The sequence below is a fragment of the Fundulus heteroclitus genome, chromosome 12 (assembly GCF_011125445.2).
Source record: "Fundulus heteroclitus isolate FHET01 chromosome 12, MU-UCD_Fhet_4.1, whole genome shotgun sequence".
Classification (NCBI taxonomy): Eukaryota; Metazoa; Chordata; class Actinopteri; order Cyprinodontiformes; family Fundulidae; genus Fundulus; species Fundulus heteroclitus.
This window is the reverse complement of record NC_046372.1, coordinates 10,860,915-10,887,312: the sequence shown is the minus strand read 5'-3', so window position 1 is coordinate 10,887,312 and position 26,398 is coordinate 10,860,915. Positions and strand designations below refer to the sequence as shown.

Below are 26,398 nucleotides of genomic sequence, written 5' to 3'. Positions count from 1 at the left end.
ATGTCCAGCTACCGTACTTATTTACCAATTCTACTGTACTTTGAACATCGTCCATTCACCTCTCTTGAGCATGCGCAGCCAACAACATCTGTGGTTGGCATGAAAGGGTAAAACACCTGACATCACAGCCTCCTGTCAGTCAAACACCGACACCTGTGGGCTGTCGGATGAATAGAGAAAGTTCTGTGGCTTAATGAGCATTGTGCTTCAACCAGAACCAGGTCTTTTGCATCTGTACTGGAGTATCTCTCTCTTCTGCAGGTTTATTTGAGATAATGCAAGGCTGACGCAATTGACTCCTAACGTGCTCCATTACAAGATCTATAAAGGCTCGGTGTACACGGTGCTCCATCCTTCTAGTTTCATCCTAATAGTGCCTATTTGGAAAGCAAAAAACAACTTTATTAGCATTAATTCTTGTCATCCATTTAGCCTCATGTGTCTACCTCTTAATAAACAGAACCCTAGTGTTGATAAAAACAGTATTTCTACCAATAACCATGCAGATGTTTGGTTTATAATGTTTGACACATATGTTTCAAGCAAATGAAATTTAAGTCTGTGAAAAGTAACAATAGATGAAGCCACTAAAGGAGCTACTACTACTTCTATAACCTCCAGTCGGTCATGGCAGATGGACGCTCACACTGAGTCTGGTTCTGCTGCAGGTTTCTTCCTGTTAAAGGGAGGTTTTCCTCTCCACTGTCGCTACATGCATGCTCGGTATGAGGGATTGCTGCAGTCAACGACACAATGCAGGCGACCGTCTACTGTCACTTCATGCTCCTTCAGGAGGAGATGAATGCTGCATGTCAATGACTCGATGTAACCTGCTATGTTTCTTTAGATAGAAAACTTTTAACCAATCTGTCTGAGTGATTTGATATAATTGACTTTGTAAAGTATCTTGAGATAACGTTCTGTGATAACATGTTAGGGTTAGTTATTTTACAGCACCAGTCAGAACAGACTTTTTAATCTGTGGGATATAATGTAAAAATAATATTAAATTCCAATTTACTAAAGGTTTTAAGTAAGTTGGATTTTTAAAATTGGTCTGACAGATGCAAATGTTCAAATTGGGTTGGCTTAATCTTGTTTCCTACTTCTTGTTGCGCCACTTCTCCTGAGGGTGGTGCCACATACACAACTATAAAGAACCAAGCAAGACAATGAGCAAACAACTTTATTTTTTTCACTTTTTTTTCCAAGTATTTACATCTTTTGTCTTACAAAACGTGGAATGTGGCTGGAGTCAGAGGGAACATTGTTGTTTGCCTAAATTGCAACAGAATCACCTTTTACCCCATGTTTACTTCATTCACTAACATTTTAACTACAGTGCAGGTGTCTGTTGTGATCCAACAATGTGCTTAGTGAGTTTTGAGCTCAATTCAGGCAGTATTACGCTTTTAAGTGACAAAAAAAACAACTATTAGGGACAAATGTCAAAGAGAATCATGAAAATATGACGCAGTATTGTTGCATTACTTAATAGTTTCTGAAGCCTTGCAGTCCTGCTTCCCCCCCCCCTCAACTTTTAGTGTTATACAATCAAAAAGTTTTCTGCAGTTAGTGAGGTCAAAGTGCAATCTGTAAAAAATTATCAAAAAATTTTAATGAATGAAAAAAAAAAAGTACATTTTGAAATCAAAAAAGCATGCAGAGATTAAAGCCAAGTTCGTTTGTACTGTTTTTTTTTTTTTTTTTGCAGGTGAATGTCACGGCTCAGTTTCTTTCAATTTAAAAAAAATCATCACTGTTAAAAACTTTGAAAAAAGTTAATTCCAGTAAATCTCACCTTATTATCTTGAAATAATATGCCCGTTTAAAATTAATTGAAGTATAATAAAAATACATTATCTTTGTAAATTAATTCCTTGAAACTCAGCTTCAGTCTTGAAACAATATTTTCAAATTTCTTAACATTTAAACTTTCTTCTTTACAAGCGTAATGTTCATCTGGTTATTTAAACGGGTAAATAATCCAACATTTTAATTCAGTTTGATGTTGCTGAGGGAGTTTTACTTCAAAGCTGATAGAACTGATGGACAGAATTTATCTCACAAACAAATAAAATCAAGTAAATTAAACAGTCCCTTTATTCTTTAAAGTTTGTTCATGTGAACCTCACTGTCTTCCCAAAATTATATTCTTTAATGTACATTTTATTCTCAGCATTTAGACTTTATTTTTCACATTATGGCATTAGTCTAAAAACGGAGAAATAGGAAAAATTTATATAAAAAAAAAAAAAAGAAATTAATTTACTTAGCGTTTTAATTTTTGGTGTAATGCTAATATTCAGTCACATGTCTCTAACAATGAGAGACTGGAGGATTTTAAAACCTTCCATGTGTCTCAACAGAAACATTTAGTATTCCTGGGCATAATGAAGCTGTTAAATAATGACTAGATTGGATATTTTAAAATCATTGATGAAGTGAGTTGGTTTCTCCTGTTTTATGACTTTTGCTTCACATGGAAAAAGGAAGAGAACCAATACAGACCCCACAAATTACTCTGCAGTCATGTTTACATACCTTTTAACCACAGGGGATTTAATTTAGTCTTTACAAAAAGTTAAAGATCCCTCTTTCTCTACCTGTTTTCTTCTTCTTCTTTTTACAATTTTACAAACAAGCCTTTAACGGAGACCACGTAGCAGTAAGCAGGACTTTTGTCTGCACGTGGCCTTAATCCCCCCCGTCAGATCTCCTCATCTGAAAGGTGTCGTCTGCTGGTGTTGTTTTTCCACACGGGTCTCAGTGGGTACGGCTATAATTTCATGTTCGTGACCACTGTCACATGCAAGGCTGGTACACTGACTCCTCGCACACCCCATCCACGCAAATCTTTGTCCACACGTCAGTGGAACAGCTGCCTCCTCCACTTCAGGGATGCCTGTATAGCCTCATTCCAGGCGGCAGCGGAGGATGTGAAGGAGCGGGTGCAGGGGAGGGATGCTTAAAGAAGAGTGGTGGAGGGATGTGTGGGTGGCTGAAGATAATCTCGCAGTAACCCTCAAAGGCTTTTCTCCAGGTGGTATCTAGGTTACCCCGTTCTTGGTGCTTTTTCGACTGCGTGTCCCTGCTCTCACTGGTCAGGATGTGGCTGAGCACCGGCCTCCCAACCGGGGCATTGCAGGAGTTCGGAGGCTATACCAGTTCATCAAGGAGAGTCCCGATGCTGTGATGCTGCTCGGGGGGGCCCGCTATGGGTTTGTTGCACATGGGGCACACGCAGCGTACTTCCAGCCATTTTACAAGACATCTACCAAGGAGAAGAAACACATGCAAATGAAATAAGACATGAGACTCATTCCCTAGCTGGCAGCAATCTGTTCAAATTTTACGCTACTTTTGATGGATGTTTGATAGAAATGCTGTGTTTTCCTGACAAGGTAGTACAGCGGCAACAAGAAGCTACTCCCCAGACAAGAAATAAGACCTTCTCAGACAGGCTTAAAAAAAAAACACCAATGTGTTGATCTGACGCTTAAAGTGATATTCAAGTTTCACTTTCTATTTTGAATATGTCCACAGCAGCTGTTGATGAAGGTGTAAAAAAATATAACAAATGTCTTTATTATTATTTTCTGTGACAAAAGAAAACAATGTCACAACAAGGTGCTATCATTGATTGAAGGCACACTACATATAATATAAGTTTTTAGTTATTTTAGATTTATTTTGATGATATGTTGTAACAATATTATTTTTCATTGATTTTGTTCTCAGATGTTGTTTCCTGTGCTTTATTCTCCATAAAAACAATTGCCTGTTGCGATTTAATTCATTTTTAGCAGTGGAGATTGCAGAAATAGTGACAATCCCACCATTTTTGATAAAATACAGAGGCGCATGTTGATGACATATCTCACACACTCCCAATTCTCCGATTTTTGCATGCTTGTAATCCTGCGCACTTGACCCTTTATGTGCGCATTGACCAAGTACACACTTCATAGAGGGGGGTAGGGTGTAGTGCGAGTTTTGGGACTGGGCCTTAGACTCATTGCCCTCAGACGTCTTCTTTGTTTATGTTCTCTGGCAAACGTCAGTCTGGTCTATGTGTTTCCTTAAAGAGCGCAGTCTCTGATTGCACAGGCATCCACATTCACATCAACTGTGGGTAGAGCATTATGTAGGTCCTACGATGACATTTTAGGGTTTATGGAGACTCTTTTTAGAATCTTGCGGTCTGCCTTCAGGATGAACTTGCTTGGATGACTAGATCTGGGCATGTTTAGCAGTTGTTTTGAACGCCCCCCACTTGCAGCCTATTTCCTGTACAATGCAATGGCTGAATTCAGATTGTTTTCAGACCTCCTTAAATCCCTCACTATCATACTCACTACAATCTTCTTTCTGAAGGCCTCAGACAGCTATTTGGATCTCACCATGGTGTTCAGTCTCACTTTAACATTCAGGAAGGAGAACTCCGAACTAAATGCCTAAGGTTTATTATAAATTTTACAAGGAAAACATTCAAAATGCTGAGCAGCAATGTTTTTGTCTCCTGCAACTAATGTGTCTGGGATTCTAGCAGTTTTAAGTGAAAATAAGTGTGGAGGTGTCCTAAGTCATTCGTCAACATAAATTGCAATTTACAGAAAATAAAAAAAAGTTTTTACTGTTTTTTTACACAAGCTGATAGAGCGTTGACATGTCCAAATATAGATGGAAAATACCCAGAGGTTCATAGGGTGTCTTATTTTTTTTCCACTTCACTGTCTGTACATAAACAACTCTTCACACTGCACACATTAAAAATGCTGCCTATCTCCAAAATATTTTAATTCACCATTGCAGAATGCTGTTAGGGATAAAAAAAAATACTTTGCATTTTTAAGAAACATGGTAAATTCAATCTTAGATAAAATCTTAAGGTTTACAGATGTACTTCCCCTTTAAGATCCGCTGTAATAAATCACCCTTTACTCTTGATACTGAACTACAAAATGACTTTAATGAGCAATTAAAGTTATAGTGGATGATATTTGTAAGTAAATGTAGGTAAGAAACGTCCATGTCCCTTTTTGAATAAGTGCACATCTTACCTGCTCTTCCGCTCCTCAGGGGGATCATGTGAAAAAAAAATTCCCAACTACAATATGGTCTTATTTCTTTCTCTGAGGCCTTCCTCTTCTTCTCATAAACGTGTAAGACAGTTTGCTTCTTGCAACTCTCATTTTCAAACCGTGGTGAGAACAGCGGTTTTACAATGAACGGCTGAAACCGAAGCTAACTGGATACATAAACACTAGAAGTATGCGTGCTTAGCAGAACAAATGAAAACTAACTAGAAACATGCACACACACGGGTGTTTCATGAGCGAGCCACAATGATTGCCATTTGGGAAAACCAATAGATACGGTGATCCCCCCCGGAAGCCCAAAAGAAGATCATCCACAGTAAAGCAGCTGATTGGTTCTTTTCATTCGGACCGAACTTCAGGGATTGGTCCGTTTTTACAGGCCAGCAGCTCTCACAGACATCTGATTGTTTTCATTCCTTTTTCTGAATACATAATGTATTGACTACTCCATTTCACCCAGTATAACAAAAAGTGTTTATGAACAGTATTACCAACTACATCTTTGAGTCCGTCTAGCTTCTGACCTCCTCCATCAACCAGACGGATTTAGTTTTGGCAAGCCTCAGTGCGTCTGAGGTGGCGAACAAGCACGAAAAGAAAGGCTACACTGTGCTTCTACTCACTTCCTGTGGAACGCGTGTTGGCAGGGTAACACCCCCAGCTCGTCTTTCACTTTAAAGTCCTCCAGACACACGGCACATGTCTGCTGCAAGAGTGACAGACGAGACGAAGTGAGACCAGACAGTCACCGTAAAACTATCCCAAAACATCCGGCTGTGGCTGGGCAGAAAACAAACTTACCCCGTGAAGATTTAATTTTTTCGGATCTCCTTTCAGCACCACCTTTTAAAACGAACAAACGCACATTTCAAAAGGGAGATCTGTCATGGCATTAGTTATGCTGCTCATTAATGCTTCCTGCCTTACCTCTCTGTAGCCAAAGCGCTCGCTCTGTGCCTGGTGTCGCAGTTTGCTGTTAATGAGAAGAAGAAGATGAATTTACAGCATGGTGGAAAATATTTAAGGCAGTGTATGCATTCAGGCTAAGGTCGGAGCAACAAATATTTCCATCCTTTGTTTTACTAAAACACTAATTAATAAAGAAACAGCATTGTTGGGAATGGAAGAAAAGGTACTTTGCCAAAGTTTTAAACCACTTCTAATTTCTTTATACCTTTGCTTAGAATGACCCCCTTCTTTTAATCTTTTTATGGTGGTCTTGATCCTTTGTTCCTCCAGGATTTCTGAAGGTCTTTCAAAGTTTTTCTTTCCATTGGGCAACTTCTTTTTTGTTTACCCATCTACTGTCCAAAATCTGATCATGACATCACATTGTGCAGCGTATGGTTAGTGCCACACAGAATAGGAAAGAAAACATCTTGCTGATGATGAAATACAGTTTTGTGTCTGACAAACGGTGTTACACTTGGCATCTTGTGAAATGAAGTGGGAAATTAAAAACAAGAAGGGACAACATTGACCTCTAAGACATTGAAAATCTGAAGCCCGTCCACCTGAATTTTTTCTATTGATTTTTAAAGGTGGTTGAAAAGTTGTAAGAATTTAGCTGGATTGACTGTAATGTCCTTGTTAGGGTTTAATCTGGACAGCACACGTGAGCTAAAAAATGAATAAATCATGTTTTCAGCATTTTTTAATCTAAGAAGTACATTAGCTGAGTTGTCTATGATCTGTCATCACAACAATGGTTCATCCACTGTCTGACGGAGCATTGCTGGGTCAGCGTTTGTAATTGGTTGGGAGGATGTAGTGACTAATATTAACCTACATGATAGGATAGAAAGCAAAAGGAAGGAAAACTGTTCTTCTATTGAACTTTTGATTGACCCTTTTTGTTTTCTATCAATCAATTTATATTGTTCTTGAATTTATCGTCCGAGCCTACTAACAAGGCCTGAATTTCAATATAATTATTTGATTTCTAAATCTGCACACAACCAGGGGATAAATAAAAATACATTTTTAAATATAAGTTTTGAGAGTTGCATAAAAACAAGGCCTGGCCGACCTTAAGAAGCAATTAAAATGATGTCCATTGACGTCCTGGCTTTGTTGGACCGGAGGGCAGCTGAGTTTTTGAAGGTTTCATATTTGCGCAAACAAAAACTTGACTCCTTTGAAAAGACAGAGCTGGGATGAAGTACTTTTTTCTTTGTTTTATAAAATCAAAACAGGAGCCAAAAGGAAGTAAGGCTTAAACCTTTGGGAGGACAGAAGCAAATTCTGTGATGTTCCTTCCCCTATTTGATCACTCCTCCAGTGTTTATTTCTGTTTTGTTTTGCAACAGATAAAACTTTCAGTATTTGCTTCTTTTATTATTTTTAATTGAATGCATGAATAGCAAAGAAAAACGTTTTAAAGTTGTTGTTTTCGTGCATAAAATTTGCATATTCTACTTATCTGCAGATGAGGGAGTAGCAGTGGCTAAATAATGTTTTAGTAACAGAATGGTATATCTGTAAGATTAGGGCAGCATGTACTAAATGCTCTTACATCATCATAAGCAACAAAAGTAAGCAAGCTTGCAGTTTTTTATATTGCATCTTTCAAGATAAAAATCTTAAGTGGTTTTCCAATAAAATAACATGAAAGGAAATGAAAAAGGTACTTTATTATTAAACAAAATCAAAGAAATAAAAAACTATATTACAATGAAGTAAAATCATATTTAAATACAGTTATGTTCAGCTGCTTCTAGATTAAGTTTGTTTAGTCCACAGGAGCTAAATGAGGGAGTTTGTGTGTGCGCTATCTCTGAAAAGGCTCCGTCACCTTTAATTTTTAGCCATGATCAGGGACAGATTAAAAGCCTGAATCGGTCAACCTCTGGGTGCTGGTGGTAACACACAGCCACAGAAGATCATTCTCATTTTCTGTTTTCGTCAGCTAACTTGAGAAAGTTATTAGATTTTAAATGTTTCAAACTATTCTGTAGCACCAGTGTTGAGATATGCTGGCTTTTTCCCGTTGCTGCAATTCAGGCAAATCACATAGAGAAGCTGGTTGCCGACGTGTGCCAGGACAGATTTTCTGTAAAAAAGGATATCGTGATTGCATGATTCCCTTTATTAAATCATGACTGCATCCAGGCCTGTAACACAGCATTCAAAAGTAGCAAAGGATGGATGGACTCAGCAGCCCCAGTCAGACAGAGACAAGACATCACCACAGGGCAGAGGTAGGTCATCAGCGAAGCACAGGATCAGCAGATCATCATTCTGTCTCAGTTAGATTTAGAGGAATCAATATCAATCAACTAAAATAATCTTGTAAATTGTAAATTTTTAGCCTCATTAGTTGACGTACTATTAGTTTTATAGCTGTGATCAAACTTCTCCATCTTCAATCCCTGCATTTGCATTCTTGCCTCTATTATTCTACTAATTTAGTTTAAGTTTTCTTATTTCATTTAAGGGATTTTATTATTGGGGTGTAGAATAATCTGTTTCTAATGATATATGATGAGTAAGAAATTATTATGCAATGTATGATAACGAGCCTCCCGGAGGACACCAAAACAGATTTTAGACTGATCACTCTCTCAGAGAACCTGGTAAAACCTTCATCTTTAAATAATGATAATTAAACCGCTGAAGTTTTACAGGTGGTGTTACTGTTTTTTTCCCCCATCCTGGATGAATCTGTGCATCACATATCTCCTTCATAATAAAGTTGATAATAATAACCTGGCCAGCCAGATTGATAATGTGTAGCACTCTCCATCTGCATATTATCAATCTCAGACACAAATGGTTTAAGCCAGAGCGTTACATGATGGATTCTCGTGTGTTTGTGAACGCACAAATACCGGCAGAATTCATCTTGCAGGTAAGTGTAAATAAGTGGTGGACAGGTAAGAAAATGCTATACTTGTTATTTGATGATGACATGAGCACTAGGCCTGCATGGACTGGCGACCTGTCCAGGGTGTACCCCGCCTCTCGCCCATTGACAGCTGGAGATAGGCACCAGCACCCCACTCGACCCCACAAGGGATAGACGTGTTAGAAAACGGATGGATGGATGACCAGGCATCAAACAGAGATTTTTAAATGTAATGAAAGTTGAATATCTGCAGCATGTCTGTGATAGGAGAGATCACTGAATGATCTGCAAACATGTTATAAGTGGAGTAAGGAACAAATAAAACTGGGCCAAGATTGGAACCGTGTGGAACACCACAATTAAAATGATCCAAAGATTTTAAATTTGACCATGCAACACGAAGGCTTCTAAATGGTAAGAAGCAAACTAATTCCTAGAGTAATCAGATACGCACCACTAGCACAACCCATTATAAAATAGATTTTAATGTAATAAGTGGTGACATTAATTTCCATAAGTTACTTAGTCAATATTACTGTGCCAGAGGCGTTTAAATGGTTAAAACGGATGTAAAATGTAACCATTTTATCACGCAAAATACTTTCGATCTTTATCATATACTTAACAAATGATTTTCACAGATTATTCACATTTTTCATTTTTAAATTTAACACACTCTTATTATCAATCGAAAATCTGGTAGAACAAGGGTTAAAAAAATCCTTGCTTTTAATATATCAGAAATTAAAAACTTATTGCATCTATTTAGATCTGAATCAAGCAGCCTGTTATTAGTTCCAGAGTAACAATCCTGTTTTTGTAGTTGAATTGAAAGTGTGTTTGTGTGATTAAAACAATTTAGCAGCAGGGTTTTTCTGATCATTAACTCTCTTTTTAAACATCTACAGTACATTCATAAACACAACAGTGTTTATTATTTTTTGTATATATTTGACCACCAGAATGCATCTACAATACACAGACACACACCAACACAACTAATGAGTATGTAGACTCTTTAAATCACTGCTCCACCCCCCACCCAAAAAAAACCAAAACAACCAACAATGGAGAGCAGATCCTTATCGCTTGGCAAGACGCCCCGTTTCAGGCGGTTATTTTTGGCCTCCTGTTTTTGCACAACTAAACTTAGACCAAAATATCCGTCACTGTCTGTAGTTGGGGACTGACATTAAAAAGGCAGCTTCAGCATCTCGGATGGAAAGATAAAACATCTTCCAAAAGTTTCTGAATGTAAAAAAATTAATTTAAAAAATACACAAAGTGAGAAAGCAGGAGCAAGGAAATGACAGTTATTAGTTTTTGTAACTTGGTTTATTGTTTACACAGACTGCCGCAAACAGCGCTTCACATGAACAATGTGAGGATACACAGTTTAAATCCGCTAAGATTTCCCATGGGTGGAAAATGACGTGAAGAGGGAGAAAGGGGGATGGGAATGAGATTTTCACTGCTCCACCTGAAAAACTGAGTGAATAAAGTTTATTTGAGAGAACAGGGAGAACTGTGTGTGTGTGTGTGTGTGTGGGGGGGGGGGCTTTTTAAACCTTCTGGTACAAATCTTCTGTCTAATTAATCAAAATCCCTTTGGATATAGTTATTCACCTTTAGAAGAACATATGAAGATTCGTTTTTTTTTTCTTTTAGTTTTTTAAATCATCATTTAATAAAAAAAGAACAAAAAACTAAACTCTTTTCTCCCAAAAATGGTATTACCTCTGGCAACGTCACAAAAGGTAACTGATAGGAGTTCTTTCCTTATTGTTATAAGTATTCAAATATTTTAAAGGGGCCTGGTCACATACTATGACTTTACAAATTTCTACGCCAGTAGCTCACGCTGGTTGCGTGCAAAGGTTTTTTTTAATAAATTATCACGCCCTGTTGGTTTATTGTATTTTTCTTTTTGTGTTTTACACTTTATTTTGCTCTATTTGTTAGTAAACAAAGTGTTTGTGTATATTTTCTATAACATAAACCAGAAGTACAATATTGTGCGTGTGCAGTGAGTAAACAAGGAAAAGCATAGGAGCCGAACGAGTTCACAACACCCAACAGAGGTGCAAAAACAAAGAGGTTAAATAACCTAAAGCCGGGCATACACTGTACGATATGTTCAATCGTGGTACAGCTCAAACTGTACAACAAAACCGCAGGGTTATATGTTCTTACACTGTGCGGCCCGACGGCCTGATGCGACCTGACTGCTCACACAGTGCCTTCAATATTTAAATTGTTTGAGATGCAGTTGTACACTTAGAGCAGGTTTGTTCTTGATATAATTTTATAATTAAATACTTAATCTTCATCAAAATAGACTGACTCTGAAATACTTTTTTAATCGTGTACAAGTTATTTCATCTCAGAACCTAAATAAACACCTTTTAATGAAAACATTTACTTAAAAGATAACCCAAAGAACTGTCTGACAACCCAAAGAACAACTTGACATGATTTGGTTTATGACGGACACAAAGGAGATTGACTGAGGTGAAAGCAGGTTTCTTTAGTAATGAAAATTAAATTAGACCTTTACAGTAGTAGAATAAGGAGAACCAGACATGGAGCATGGGCAAGGTAGTGGACAAACAAATGAAAAATAAGGCAGTACAAGAGAAGGATTCAACAGGAGACAATGAGAGCAAATGAACATATTTACTGAGGGACAAGTGGAGAATGACATTGAGTACAGGTGAGTAACTCAAGAGATCATGTGAAGCAGATAGACAAGAAGGAGCACAAGGAGACAGATGAAGAGAGAATAATCATGAAAATGTTCTGAAGTGAGAAACACAGAAACCATCTAACCAAGGGGGGAAATTTAACTGAGATGTATACAAAACTTATATCTATACACAAAGAAGTGAGCACAAAAATAAAGTAAGAAGCCAAAACACAAAGGAATGAACTTATAACGCAACTCCTTAAAAACATTTAAAAAAAGGAAAATGAAGAAAACAAAAGAAACCCAAAAACCAAACATCATGACACAACATCCCATCCCCCCTGCTTCAAGTCTCTTGAAGCCAGAGACGAGCCTCATCAGCCACATCCAGTTTCATTATCTACAAATACTTCTGTCATTTTCACTGGTTAGTTTCATCTGTCATCTTTCAGATGCTTATTTAACACTATCTGCTCTTGGGTGTTCAGTCCTTGCAGCTTGTTTTCAGATGACTCATCCTCCTTTCAGTCCACAGCCTACTTCACCTCGAGCCTCGGCTCTCTGCCTTGAACCCTTCAAACCGGACCCCCTGTGCCCCCACTTCAAACTGGCCTCGCTTCTGAACAGGATCTTAAGTCAGCTTTTCAACATTGTTTCAGAGTGCAGAGGGCTGTTCATCAAACTTAAAGCCTGCAAACATTTGTTTTGCTGCTTGGATGAACGGTTCACGGCCAGAGTTTCTTTCCTTTTACTGAGATTCCACTGGTTATGTTTCTACATTCACATTAAACTGCAGATGTCCTTCACTGCACCGTTTCTGCTGTTAAAGCATTTTTAATTGTATTTCCTCAAACTCTTCATGTTGTTTTTCTCTTCTGTGCAGCTGTGAAGCAGAACACTTACAAAATTTCCATTTCAACATACTAAATACAAAGTAGCCATGATTCCTGTTTTGTTTTTTGTTTTTCGATCTGGTTGTCAGTCGAAATTTTGTGAGATTTTTCTCTGACTTCTTTTAAAATGTACATTTCTGCGAATGTACTACAGATAGTCTGACGGGCAGATTGATATACAGTAGCCTGGTTTCTTGACTGTGTTCTCTCTAATGTTCTCTAAAAACCTTCTAAAGCCTTCACAGATCGGCTTCATTTATACACCTGTGAATTACACACAGATGGTATGTATTTAGCTATTGGGAGGCTTCTGGAGCAAAAGTGTTGCACTTGATGTTAATGTAGGGATATCAGAGTAAAGGAGAGTGAAGTTAACATAACTATAAAACAACGCCTGAGTGTGCAGGGCATTTACATAAATGCACTTCTAGTTTCGACATTACAGTCAGGCAGTCTTGTAGACAGCTCAGGGTGCACCGTAATGCTCCGAATATCAGCAGCTTTGTTGCTTACCAAAGTCATACTTACACATTTTGACAGATTTTTGAGCACATTGTACCACATAAAGTTGGTCAGTAAGCACAACTTTAATCACATATAAGGCGCACCATCGGTTTTTGAGAAAATGTAAGGATTTTAAGTGCGCCTTACAGTTCAAAAAAACGATAATACAAAATTCTGGATACAACATTTTTGAAGTAAAAATTTACAATTTGGATTTCAAAGGTTTAAGCTTTGCAAGTTTTCATTAATGAGATCAGACCCAAGAAGGAAATAATCCTTTCTGAGTCATATTTTTTATATTTTCTTTGAAATATAAAATAGATTTAATACATGCGTCATGTTTTGGAGTGTTTGTTGATTAACCGAAGTGCAGACAAGAGCTTGGCAGCTGAATGATGAGATGAATGACAATTTTTTTGTGGATAAATAAAAACTAAACTTACAGGCAGAGCTGAAGACAAGAACCAGAAAACACCGGGAGCATAACGGAGGACCTGACAATGAGTGTGACCTCAGGGGTTCCACTGAACGTGGATGGGAGCGCCGCGCTTTCTGGTAGGCAGTCTTTCCACTGGGAGCAATTCAGACCGGAGCGCCGGTGCATTGGTTGGACTCGGCTCCTTTAGTGCAAGACTTAGACATCCTGTCTGTAAAAAGGAGCGCTACCGCAGGTCATTAATTCCTGCTGCGATCAGATTTTACAATGCTGCACTGTAACTGTGACCATAACTGTAATAAGTAATGTGCAATAACTAATGTGCAATAATCTAATTAATACACTGGGCCACAACCCGAGCAATAATCCTGATGTAGTGACTTCTGCTGCTATCAACACCTGAATATTAGTCAGTACACATGTATGTATGTATGTATGTATGTACAAATGTATACAATGTATATGCACATATATACGAGTAGGTACGTATGTATGTAGGCGCATAGATATATGTATATATATATATATATATATATATATATATATATAAGTATATATATATATGTTTATATATAAATAGACTACTATGAATGTAAATAAGACACCATATGCCCATGCCTATTTCCTTTTTTGTTGTATTTTTTGGTATTCTTTTTGATCCATTGTATATATGAAGATTCACTGTATATAACTGAATGCACCTTCCCTATTCTGCACCTTTTTGTATGAGCCGATGTGACGAGTGAATTTCTCCATTGTGAGATCAATAAAGACTATCTTATCTTATCTTATCGCATGAGGATTGCATCAGTGTGCGATAGTAGTTTACTTAAATAAGATTCAAATCGCCGTCCATGGAGTCAAGTATCAATCCGCTGGTGGCTTAATGCTGGAGCCGCAGGTAATGACATACTGATGTTTCAAAGTAAACACAAACAGATCCACTTTTCTTTTTATCAACTGACTTCCTGCCTGAACGATCCGCTCTGCTCTAGATTGACGTGGAGTCGGCGCGGCAAGCAGCAAAAATAGAACAGCTGCCTATTTTAGAGAAGCGGCGAGCGCAGGAACTTTTGGGGCATTTCAGAAATGCGCCGCGGTGCGCTGAGTGAAACCGCTCTGACTGACCAAAGTTGGAGCGACCCGCCACGAAGGCGTGGCGCACCCGCGACACTTCCGTTTTCAGTGGAAACCCCTGGGTGAGTGAGTTGGCTAAATAAATGGGAGAGGAGACAGAGGGAAAGGCAGGTAAAGCAATTAGTGCAGGTGAAGGATATGAGGATAAGGCTGAGGAAGAGAGAGAGAGAGCAATGATATGACTGGAGGAAAACAGAACCTAACCAAATCATGATGAATGGACAGATGTGACCAAATAAACGCTCTGAACTGAAGACAGGCAGGCAGGCAGGAAAATAAGTATCTAACTGGAACAAAACCAAATAACTAAACAATAAAGGGCAGGGTAAAAAAATGAGGACAGGAAAGAACGAAACCAGACTAACAAACAATACTGAAAATGTGAAAGCACAGACAGAACTGCACGATCCCCAGGAACCTAAAAATAGTGACAAGATGAGTTTTATTCTATCATCTGGCAACAATAAAAGCATGAAACCTCCCAAAGCCACACAAGGAATGCCTTTGAATCATTACACTTTAAAGTAAAAAAAAAAAAGAAGAAGAAGAAGAAGAAATAAGTACAACTAAATATCGCAAACTCACGCCAAGGATTGCCAAATAAAAGGAAACCTTGAATGAGATAATTCACCTGTTCTATAAATAAATTCACCATCTCACTTCTAACGAAGATCATAATCATCTTGTTAATGTAGCTGAAGGAAGTGACTCAGGGGCTGTGACTCATGGACGAGCACTTCGAGGGAAACAGCAGGGATGTGAGCTTTTACTGGCACAGCCGGGGGGCAAAGGTTTGTCTGTCTGTCTGTCTGTCTGTCTGTCTGTCTGTCTATCTATCTATCTATCTATCTATCTATCTATCTATCTATCTATCTATCTATCTATCTATCTATCTATCTATCTATCTATCTGTCAACTAATCAATCAAACATCAATGTGCTTGCAAATCAGTTTTAAATCTGATATTTTGATTGATTATCACCAGATACTGGCCCTTGTAAACAGGTCCAATGTAAAAATATTCCACATTGAATTCAGAATATTTGTGCTAAAGCCACAACAACAATGTAAACGATTTCCAGGGCTGGCAGAAATGAAGGTGTCGGTTGCATAGAAACCCTGTTCCTTTTTGAACCTGCTCTGATATTTCTTCTCGCAAAGTTAAATAATGTAGACATGACAGCGCCATTAGTTACATTCATTAGCAGAAGCTGAAAAGGTAAAAAACAAACCAGGATCATACCGTCACACTGAAAACCACTGGCAAAGAAACCATAACTGATTAATAATAGCCTCCAAGCGCCATGGTAAGTAATAAATTTACTCTGCTTTACTCAGCACTTTTTTTCACCGGCAGAATAAAGAAATTGGGCCGACCCACTCAAATTGTTCCAAGAGCGCATTGATGATTCCTCCAGTAGTTCAGAAAATAACCCAGAACAGCATGTGTAGAGCTACAGGCTTCAGTCTTCATAAAAGAGCAACGATAAAAGAGACAAGACAAAAATGACTGAGTTTTACAGTGAGACAAAGACACCAGGACACAAAGGTCCATCTTTAATATCTCCATAAACATATTGATGATCCCCAAGACTTTTGGTAAAATATTCTGTGGAGACAAACGTGGAGCTTTCTGGAAGGTGTGCGTCCCGTTTCAGGGCGGTAGTAGATGGGGTAGTCCATGCAGCAGGACCATGATCAGAATCGTACCAGAAAACATCAGAATGGCTCAGGTAAGGGTTTTTGGAATGGTCTAGTCAGGGGCGGTTCTAGACGGGGGCCAACAGGGGCCAGTGTCCCTGTAGAAATGGTCCTGGCCCCTGTTATGGCCCCTGTACTAAAGACACAACAATAAACTGATGGTCACTTTGACCAATTTTATTTTTTACTTATACAGTTTTACTCTAACAAGGACTTAAAAATTAAGGTGTTTCACATTTAGCTTCAGCCATATTGAGCTGGGATCACAGTTTTCAATCTGCTAGATCAGGGGTCTGAAACCTGCAGTTCCAGACCCACAAGTGGCTCACTCAATAATATTAAATATTATAATATGTTTATTAAATAATAAACCAATAAATATTGCCGTTTTATTGTTTAATTCTTTTGTTCCGTGCAACCAAGAAATAACACTGGCCCCCCTGGTAAGATAAGATAAGAGATAAGATGGGGCTTTATTGATCTCACAGTGGAGAAATTCACTTGTCACACATCGGCTTAATAAACAAAAAGAAGGTTCCAAAAGGAGGAAAGGTGCATAAGGTATAAGGTATATTCAGTGTGTCCCCATATGTACAGTGTATCAAAAATAAATTTGGTCTAGAACTGCCACTGGGCCTAGTCAAAGTCTAGACTTAAATCCTATTGAGATGCCGTGATGTGATCTTGAACAGAGCGTTCCTGCTCAAAACTCGCCTAATGTGGCCGAATCAAAACGGATGAGTGGTCCAAAATTCCTTCACAGCAATTCAGCTATCCACAGTTGTTCCTGCGACAGGTGGCCAGTTGCTGGGTTTAGGGGGTAATTACTTTTTTATATGGGGTGAGGTTGGTTTGTGCAACATTTTGCATTAATAAATCAAGTCACCGTTTGTAAACTAAACTGTGTTTACTTTTATATTAGGACATAGAAGCACAAGGATTCTGTATGAGGGAAATCCTTTTTTCCCAGCACCTTCTATAAATGACTGCCTGTACCCTCAGATGAGATGAGCTCTTTCATCTGTTTGCTTTTTTTGAGCTTGGGTATATTTTCACTGTCATATTCTTGTTATACAGTCTTCTGTCAGAACAGAAATTTATGGTTTCTTATTCATGGATTTCAATTACATCTTCATTTTCCAACTATCAGTCAATGTTTTCTGTTTTAATATCTTGAGCAAATGTATTTCTCGTTTTGTTATGTGGATACTTTGTGAATTTTAAGAGCCTCGTCTCCTGGTTAATAAGTATTTGACGTAACTCTGTAACTGGAAGCAGGATGAGTGCAGAACAACCTGCCTTATGTTTCTCAACTGGACTCAACATTTGTCCAATCTGCTTCCAGCCGACACGTTTCTAAAACTGAGGCATTTTGATCCTTTTGAAAATGATTTCATTATCCCCCGGTCTAAAAATAGCCCTCCGCGACACCAAACACTGGCCAATTTGCTAAATACGGCGCACATCCAAGCAAATCCCTCCCACAGGTGTTGGTGTTTCCTGGTGAGCTTTTGTGTGATGGTCTCTGTGCGCTCCCACTGCGAGCTATTCAGGCGACGGTTATTCTGAGCTCATCGCTGTCCTCACACATTGTGACCAGCGGCTTCCTGTTGCCTCATATCCCATCCTTTGGCTCATCGGGGGGAGTTCACAGTGAACAGCAGGAGAGGTCACCATGTTCTCCTTTGTTTTCCTCCCCTCCCTCATCGCTGTGCTTCTCGCCTACACACGTCTCTATGTTAGCAGACCCAAAAAAAAAAAGAGACGGATCTGCCAGGCTGTTGATCTCCTGACTCTTCCATCACTCAGAAGTCGACTTCTGTTGATTTCTATAAAATGACTCAATGGATTGGGCTGGAGTGACATGACATTTGCCACATTTATCACCCACATCACTTGAAATGTAAGGACTTTATTCAGTGTAATGAGTATACATTTTTGTTCATCCATTCCTTGCGTATAATCGCTTCTGCTGCGTTCCATTTACCTCGGAAGTGGGAACTAGGAGCTGTGAACGCCCAGCTCCAAGTTCCAATGGCCAGGAAAGCTGTTGTTTTGTTCGTAGTACCTCCTATTATTGACGTTTAAAGGCATACTATGCAACATTTTTTAGTTAATTAATGTGTTCCATACTGTTTTGGATGATTAAATGAGTCATTTCAGGTCGAACAAAGGTTTTCTCGGCTGCCCTGGTGGTCTGTGGGGGAAATACCGTACTTACAATTGCAGGAGCCCTCGGCCCGCATCAACAGGCTCAGAAGTCTTGCGCAAGACCGCGAAAGTCGGTCTTGCTTTACGGCAAGAACTGCTACACGCCCCCAGTGAAAGGCATGCTCGTTGCTAGCGCAGTGGCGATATTTGCGCAGTTATCATGGCGGAACCAGCGAGAAAACAGCGAAAGCCCATGTCGGAGCAGGCAAGAAAGAGGAAAAGGGTGAACATCGGGCAAGCTTTTTCTGAATGGCGAGAGCTAAAAGAAAAAGAAGGCTGCAAGGCTGACCCGCATTTCTGCTGATGCGATTGTAAGTAACATTGGAATGGTTTCTCTCTCTCTGTGTGCATGTTCATACCTTCACTGTGTTAGTCATTGTTTGTACTGCCGTTTTTTTGACTTTTCGTTGCGTTCGCCTGTCTGCTAAGCTCAAAACAACCGCGCCTGGCTTGACGGAGAAACCAGAACAGCTGAGCATCTTTACAACAGTGCACTTTTACTTTCGCCCTCTGGAGGGAGCCTCGCTGGAAGAACAACCCCGGTTGCATAGTATACCTTTAAAGCTGTACTTTCCACAGGCAAACGGCCCTTTTAATTCATTTGGTTCAAAGTTGCATCACGCTACATGTAACATTGATTTTAGACGCACTCTTACAACTGTTTCTTGGATAAAATAAACGTGTTTTAATCACACATTACTGTTGCTGACGTGAGGAGCTGCCATTTTGGATCCGACAGTCGGCCCTAAAAATATTTTTTCTGACTTTCTGAATAGAAAGTCCAGCTTTAGAGGCCCATTCTAATTGATTCTTCTGATCAGAAATAGGCAGGTGCTTATCGGCAATGGGCGAGAGGCGAGGTACACCCTGGACGGGGCAACACAGGACAAACAGCCATGCACACACACTCTCAAGAGCAATTTAGAGTAACCAGTTAACCTAACAGGTCATATTTTTGGACTGTAGGAGGAAGCCAGTGGACTCAGAGATAACCCACCAATGCATGTAGAAAGACCCCAGGTTAGTGTGAACCCAAGGCTTGAACCTGGGACCTTCATGCGACAAGGCAACAGTGCTACCAACTGCACCACTGTGCTAACCTGACTCAAGCCAGATGCATGTTGCTCCGCCTAGCTCCACCCACATACATCTGGGACATCTCCATAGGAATTGCCTTTATTATAGGCTGGGCCTTATCAAAAGTCCTTGCATATGATTGGATAAGCCACTTGTCTGTCATCTTTATCGACGTGCTTTTTCAACCACTCACACCGAAGCTAACCTGTGACGCTGTGAGAGCGACGCAGGAAAAAAGAAGTGTTTTATGTGTTTGCGGCTCTAGTGGCACACGTTTTATTGACAGTGAGCTGACAGGAAGAGGGGGGAAGACAGGCGGCAAAGCGCCGCGGGTCGATCCCGGGCCGACCGCGTCGAGGACTAAAGGCCTCCTTATATGGTTGACGCTAACCGCTCCACCACGGGCACCGCGTCCGCCACAGGCACGCCCCAGAAAACAAAACTTGCCAAATCCGGTCGGGAGAAGGGCGAAAACATTGTTTCCACCAACAAAAGGCTTCAGAGCCGTTCTCTGATGTTCTTTTAATGAAACAATATTAGGTAGATTGGACAACACGGAAGAAATAGCAGCATCAATGTTAACGCTTGCTTCCTCGACGAGCCGCCATTGCTATCAAAACAGTCTCACGTCACGGTCGCGTCTCCACTACGTCACATCTATGAAATTCCAGCCCTGCGTCCTGATTGGCCAGACCATAAAATTGGTTGGAGAAATCACTCTCTATGGGAGATGTCCTAGATGTATGTGAGTGAAGCTAGGCGGAGCAACATGCGTCTGGCTTGAGTCAGGTTACCACTGTGCAGCCCAAATAAACATTGATCAATTTAATTTGACTTTCAAAAGAATAATGTTAACCTTGACCCTGTAGCTCTAACAGTCCCCTACAGCCTACCATTGTCCAAGACATTTGATTGGTTGAAGCACATGTTTCTCCCTTGTGTCACCCCTTACCTGATGAAATAGCAGCAGAAGATGAGGCTCAAGATGAAGACGAAGATGCCTGTCCCGAAGATGACCATGTAGATGTTGAGCGGTAGGTCCTGGAAGGTGATGGGCGGCATGGTGCACGACTTGTTTGAGTAAACCAGTCCCAGACCACAGAAGCACCCTAAGAAAAGACGGAGGCAGCCGTTACAGAAATATTTACGTATGAGTTAAACTGTACAGATGAAGTATTCAGATGTATTTTAGATTACATGTGAATGCAAAGAATCTCTATTACTATCTTTGTTAACTGAAATGTAATTTGATGTGTTTAACTACAACTACAATGTTTCTGTTTCAGCCTGAAGAACATCCCAAGTGTAAGGTTGGAGTCTACCAATGTCAGGGGGATACAGGGGTGGAAAAATACGGTTTACAGTGTGTAGAACTGGTTCTGGTGTTTTTACTGTCAAAAGATGACATATAAACTGGGAAATGTCAGATAAATGTTCAGGAATCAAACAGGCTGACCTTGAATGAATCAGACTTGAATAGAAATTAAAAAAGAGAAAAGAAGTCTGACCTATGAATCATTCAAAAAGTCTCTTAAGCTAAAGGAATAAAAAGCTCTTATAGCCATGTACAAAGTCACCCCTCCCTTAGTTGTTCCAACCATTTCAATAACCACAGGAGTATATAACATCCAGCACCTGGGCAGGCCGATTGTTTCCCAGAAGTTCATTGAATTCATGCATGGTACTCTGATAGGATGCTTCCTGTGCAACGAGCCCAGAAATTTCTTCCTCACTAAATATAGCAGAGTCAGCGGTTTCATAACAAAACGGAAGCTGCTGGGAACGACAGCAAGTCAGCCACAGAGTGATAGGTCAGTGGATGCTGAGGCTCGTCGTGCGCGGAGGTCACCGATTTTCTGCAGCTTCAGTAGCTACAGACTTCCAAACTTTATGCGGCCTTCAGATTAGCTCAAAATCAGTGTGCGGAGAGCTTCGTGGAATGGGTTTCCACCGCCGAGCCGCACAGCTCAGGGTGCAGTGGTGTAAAGTAGGCTGCCGCCGGACTCTAGAGCAGACGTGTTGCCTGGAGGGATGAGTCATGTCTCTCTGTCTGGCCATTCAATGCATGAGCCTGGGTTTAGCAGACGCATGGAGAACATCACCTGCCTGATTGACTTGTAGCAACAAAAGGCCGATGCGCGGGGGATTATGGCCTTTGGTCATTTTCAAGGAATTTGACTTTGCTCTGTAGTTCCAGTGAAAAGAAGGACTTTAGAAAATTTCAGGCTGCCATTTTGCAGGAACCGTTCGGCGATGGCGCCTTCCTGGTACAGTATGTCTGTCGCCAGCGCACAAAGCAAGGTGCATAAAAACATGATGAGCAACGTTGGTGTGGAAGAACTTCCCTAATCAGAAATCCCTACAAACACGCTTTTAAACATTGTTAAAAGCCTTCCTATAAGATTTGAAGCAATTAAGGGTGAGCCAACATCATACAAGCCAAGATTACTCTTTTGGCAATGCATTGTATGAAAAAGCAATTTTTTAAATTGTGCTTCCACAAAAATTACAGCAAAAAGATGTAGTTTTTTTAATTTGTTACATTAAATCTGTTAAAAATAAAACAACTTAGTACACACAAAATAGTACTTTAGCTCCAGCAAGGCGATTTCTGAAGATGTAATACCTGAAATCGAGGCATGCTACATTGGATGATAACCTGTGTCGGGTGTGTTCTGGATTTGGTTGCTGTTGCTAGTTGTTTTTATGCCTGAGACGTCTGTTGTAGTCCTTTTACTTGTTCACTTCGTCTACTTTGCACATTTGCAAAATATTCTGACATTTTAAAGTTACAAGGACTTAGTTGAAAATGAGTAAAAAAAAAAAAAAACATGTAGCCATAATCTAAAGAATACTTTCAATGGCTTTCAGTAAGCCTGGAGAAGTCATTACCAAGTCCGCTTTAAAAGAGAACAAGAAGATTTGACGACTTTAGAATAAAGTATAAAAGAGAAAACTGGTATAAAACATGTGCACAGTACCGTATGTGAACCAGAGGTTAACACTAGTGTTGCACCGATGCCATTTTTTGGCCCCGATACCTGGCTGTGCAGTATTGGCCGATACCGATACCATCTGTTGGCAATTATTTTACATCCAAGTAGTATGCAGTTCTTCATATATACATACACACACATCAACTTCAATCATGGCTTTGTCAAGCTGCTACTTTTATAAAGCAGGAAAAAGACTAATACAAAGTGAATCCAGTAGAATTGGTGAGTGTCGGGAGAGAGAAGGCTGCGTTCAAAAGACATACAAACATCAAAACGTTATCGGTGCCCTATTTGTTGGTACTTGCCGATACCGATACCACCATTTTAGTGCTGGATCAGGGCTTCGGCCAATACCGGTATCGGTATCGGTGCAACACTAGTTAACAGTACACAAAAAAAAAACAAAGTTCATTACTAGTGTTGTTATTCTTGATGTATTTTAGAGATACTTGCAGAAGTACAAAGTTCCCCAAATTTTGCAGCCTTTTCACAGGTTTTTCTTCCAGGATTGCCCTGTATTTATCTTCTCAACAACTCTGTTGAAGAAAAGCACCCCCACATTATGATTCTACCACCATGTATGCGTGATTTTTGTTCATCAGCATAAGCGTACCGGGTCCAAATACAGCAAGTACCAAATTTTTCCAAAACGTTTTTGAAAATAAAATGTCCCCACCTCCCCTTCACTATTCACCCTTTAGCAGGGATAAGGTCAGTGGGTATGAGCATTTTTTTTTTTGCACTTTATATTTAACAAGCAGATCACGCAAGCTGAGCATAACCTTGAGTTTCCGTATGAGAGGAAAGGGGGAGGATAAACAGGCGCAGAGAAACAGCAGCCGCTTTGATGACCGAAACAAAGAAGCACAGAAGCCGGTATCTGCATGAGGCTGAGATTAGGGTCAGGCGAACTCAGTGAGTGATAATGAATCAGAGGCCACTGAAACGACTTTATTTTGATTCGAACGGGGCGGAACACACGAGGCTGAGAACCTCCACAGACTTTCTGTCAGGACACCTCAAGCAGCTAATGTTTCTGATTATCTCACCTTGACAGAGAGGTAAGGCAGTAATCACTGAAATCAGTCTGTGTGCTGTTTGAAAAGAGATCTCCACACTCTCGGTCCTTAAACCGACATGAGAACAAACCGTCTTATAAGAGCCGTCGCTTCAGGCCTCTCCCGTCCACAATAACACCTTTATATAATGATTCGCTACAATGACAAATTGCTTTTTTTTATGTCAAAACTGTCAGTCTAATTTCCCTTAAGGGGTATTATGGCTTTATGTAACTCGGTTTAATAGGGACTTTTCCGTGAAAGAAAGAAACTGCCAACTGCTGATACTCAGAGCAGCAACGTAGGTGTGAAAAGGGTGTCTGTCTTTATGTATTACTCCTGGACCGTGTGAAGGATGGATGAGCAAACAAAGCCTCAGGAAGGATGGACGAAGGAAAAGGAAGAGATACAGACAGATAGGTGGAAGCTTTGCTGAACAGAGGAGGAAACAGTGCGGCAAACAAAAAGACTTATGATATCTGGGTATGATTTACCATACATTTGACTTTAGAAAATTGTGCAATGAGAAAAACTGAGATGCATAGTTAATTAAATACAATGCAGCACTATTTTAAAGACCAGCAAAAAACATAAAAAACAAAATACAGATGTGGTCGTTCGTGCATGTATCTTAGTTTTGATAAAGAACCAACCTAAAACTGTAACCAATTGCAGGTGGAAAGAAACAACGTTTTAGAAATACTTGCAATATGCAGTAATGTTGCTAAAGGTTGCAATGACAATATCAATATCAATGTCGTGAATAAACAATGTTAATATATTTCTGTTTTGGGTTTATTGCACACACAGACCTCGGATAGTCAATAATCAATCCAGCTGCTGGAAAAATATCAATTTCATCATTTCTATATCAACAACATGGATCAACCGTGGTTCCAAACAGATCTTTGTGATACTGATATTGCAGACAGATATTGCAATAGCAATAAATTTCATGCATGTCTAAATCATATGATTTATGATCCATTTATATATTTTATAACATTAATATCAAAACCACAATCTACTTAAATCCATGGAATGATGGGTGGTATCAATTGTGTCATTTTTAATATTATTGACTGTTTCATGTTTTATTTAATTTTTTTAATATTTTTTATTTAGAGAGACAGATTTACATCACATTCAGTAATTATGGCTTTACCCATTTAAGATCGTATCTGAGGATATAAACAAAGTCCAAGTGATTTTATCCATGTTGCCTTTCTGGTATTTTTACAGAATTTCACTAACTTAGTTTTAAACGATAACAAAAATTTACAGAATCGAACAATAATAGGGATTGCACCACCTCAAGACACATATTTGACAAGAACAATCAAATGAAGTCGGATCTAATTGGTTTTACATATTCAGTCCATTTGGTCCAGATCTTATAAAATGTTCCTTTTTCGGGTAAAAAAGGGAAAAAGAGATCCTTTCCATAACATAAATCTGGTAAACAATTTCAATCCATTCATCGATAGTGGGTGGATCTGGTTTCAACCATTTCCTTGTGATGACTTTTTCACATTTTAAACACAAGATTTGCTTAATTTTATAAGTCGAGAAAATTTTATTTTTTACTGTGCTTTCATCCATTGTATATATTTCTTCTGAGACGCCTACTGCAGCTTCTGGGTTTAGTGCTGTTTTTACGATGTCCTGTGCTTTATTGGGTTTTTCTCGTGTGTCCTAAACGCATCTGAAACAACGGCAAAGCACGCTTGAACCTTGGATTAATATAACTCAGTAAACACAGGCACAGACGGGTGAATAGACGCATGAACAGCCTGAGAGATGAGCGGATGGATGAGTTGAAAGCACTGACGATGGTCATTGGTTTGATGATGGACAAAGGGATGATTAAAAGGCTAGCAGGATGTTCTGAATGAGCATTGGATGACAAGTTGAATGTTTGGGCGGAGAGACTGCTGCAAGAAAGGACGAAAGGGCGGACGTATGGCTGGACAAACAAATAAATGACTGGATGGATGAATAAAGAGGCACGTGCAGAGCAGGAGGGCTGAAAGATGGGGAGAAGAACCAAACAGCTGGATGTAAAAATGGAAAACAAGATTCGCAAACAAGCAGGCAGATGAAGACCGTCACAACGTCCATTTACTCAGTCCTGACTTTTTGCTTTTTTGCAGCATTTTTTTGTCATCAATCTTGGTATTCCTACTCACTCCTGCCGACAAACCAACACGCTGACATTTCTGTCTGACTCCTTTCCAGCCTCAGCATGAGACGAATCAATAAATCCCGCCTCTCGCTCTCCTTTAGTCAGAATGAGCCGAGAATCCCCATTAAGCCCATTGATGGGTGGACAGTCAGGTTCTCACCACTTCGCTCAGAGACATCAAACGCAGGCGTCGGGTCTTTAATCACCATCATAAATGAAACTCTGATAAAAGCCGAGCAGAATCAACGCTGAATCCAAATTCATACAATCTCAGTTGAAAAAACACATCTATGTCTCTAAAACATGCCCTACATGTTTTATATAAGCCTCTCTCTTCAATTGAACTGCTGCTGTTTCGTCCACTTACAAGTGCTAATAGCAGACAGAAGAAATACTTAAATGGTTGTATACAGGTGCCCCCTAAAAGATGCATATTTGTGTTTGCCAGAGCTGATGAAGCCACAAGTGGCAAAGCCTATCATGAGGTGTGTGGGGAGAGGGGGGGGGGGGGGGGGGGGGGGGGAGAAGAGGCCAAGAAAATATTCAAAACCTCATTCCAAAAGAA

At 39.7% G+C, this 26,398-nt stretch overlaps 1 protein-coding gene across 2 annotated transcripts in view; it reads right to left on the bottom strand.

Moving 5' to 3' along the window:
- Positions 1-1,171: 1,171 nt before the first annotated feature.
- Positions 1,172-26,398, bottom strand: part of rnf122 (ring finger protein 122) — a 30,783-nt gene continuing 5,556 nt past the window's right edge. Inside the window, exons 2-6 of one of the 2 annotated variants that reach the window (XM_036143909.1) lie at positions 20,547-20,703; positions 6,030-6,075; positions 5,904-5,945; positions 5,726-5,805; positions 1,172-3,274 (exon numbers count right to left, since the gene is read on the bottom strand). In XM_036143909.1, the coding sequence (XP_035999802.1) occupies positions 3,160-3,274; positions 5,726-5,805; positions 5,904-5,945; positions 6,030-6,075; positions 20,547-20,703 (440 nt within the window). In that variant the 3' untranslated portion in view covers positions 1,172-3,159. Of the gene's footprint in view, positions 3,275-5,725; positions 5,809-5,903; positions 5,946-6,029; positions 6,076-20,546; positions 20,704-26,398 lie in introns of both variants that reach the window. The other variant, XM_036143908.1, reaches the window with a different exon arrangement.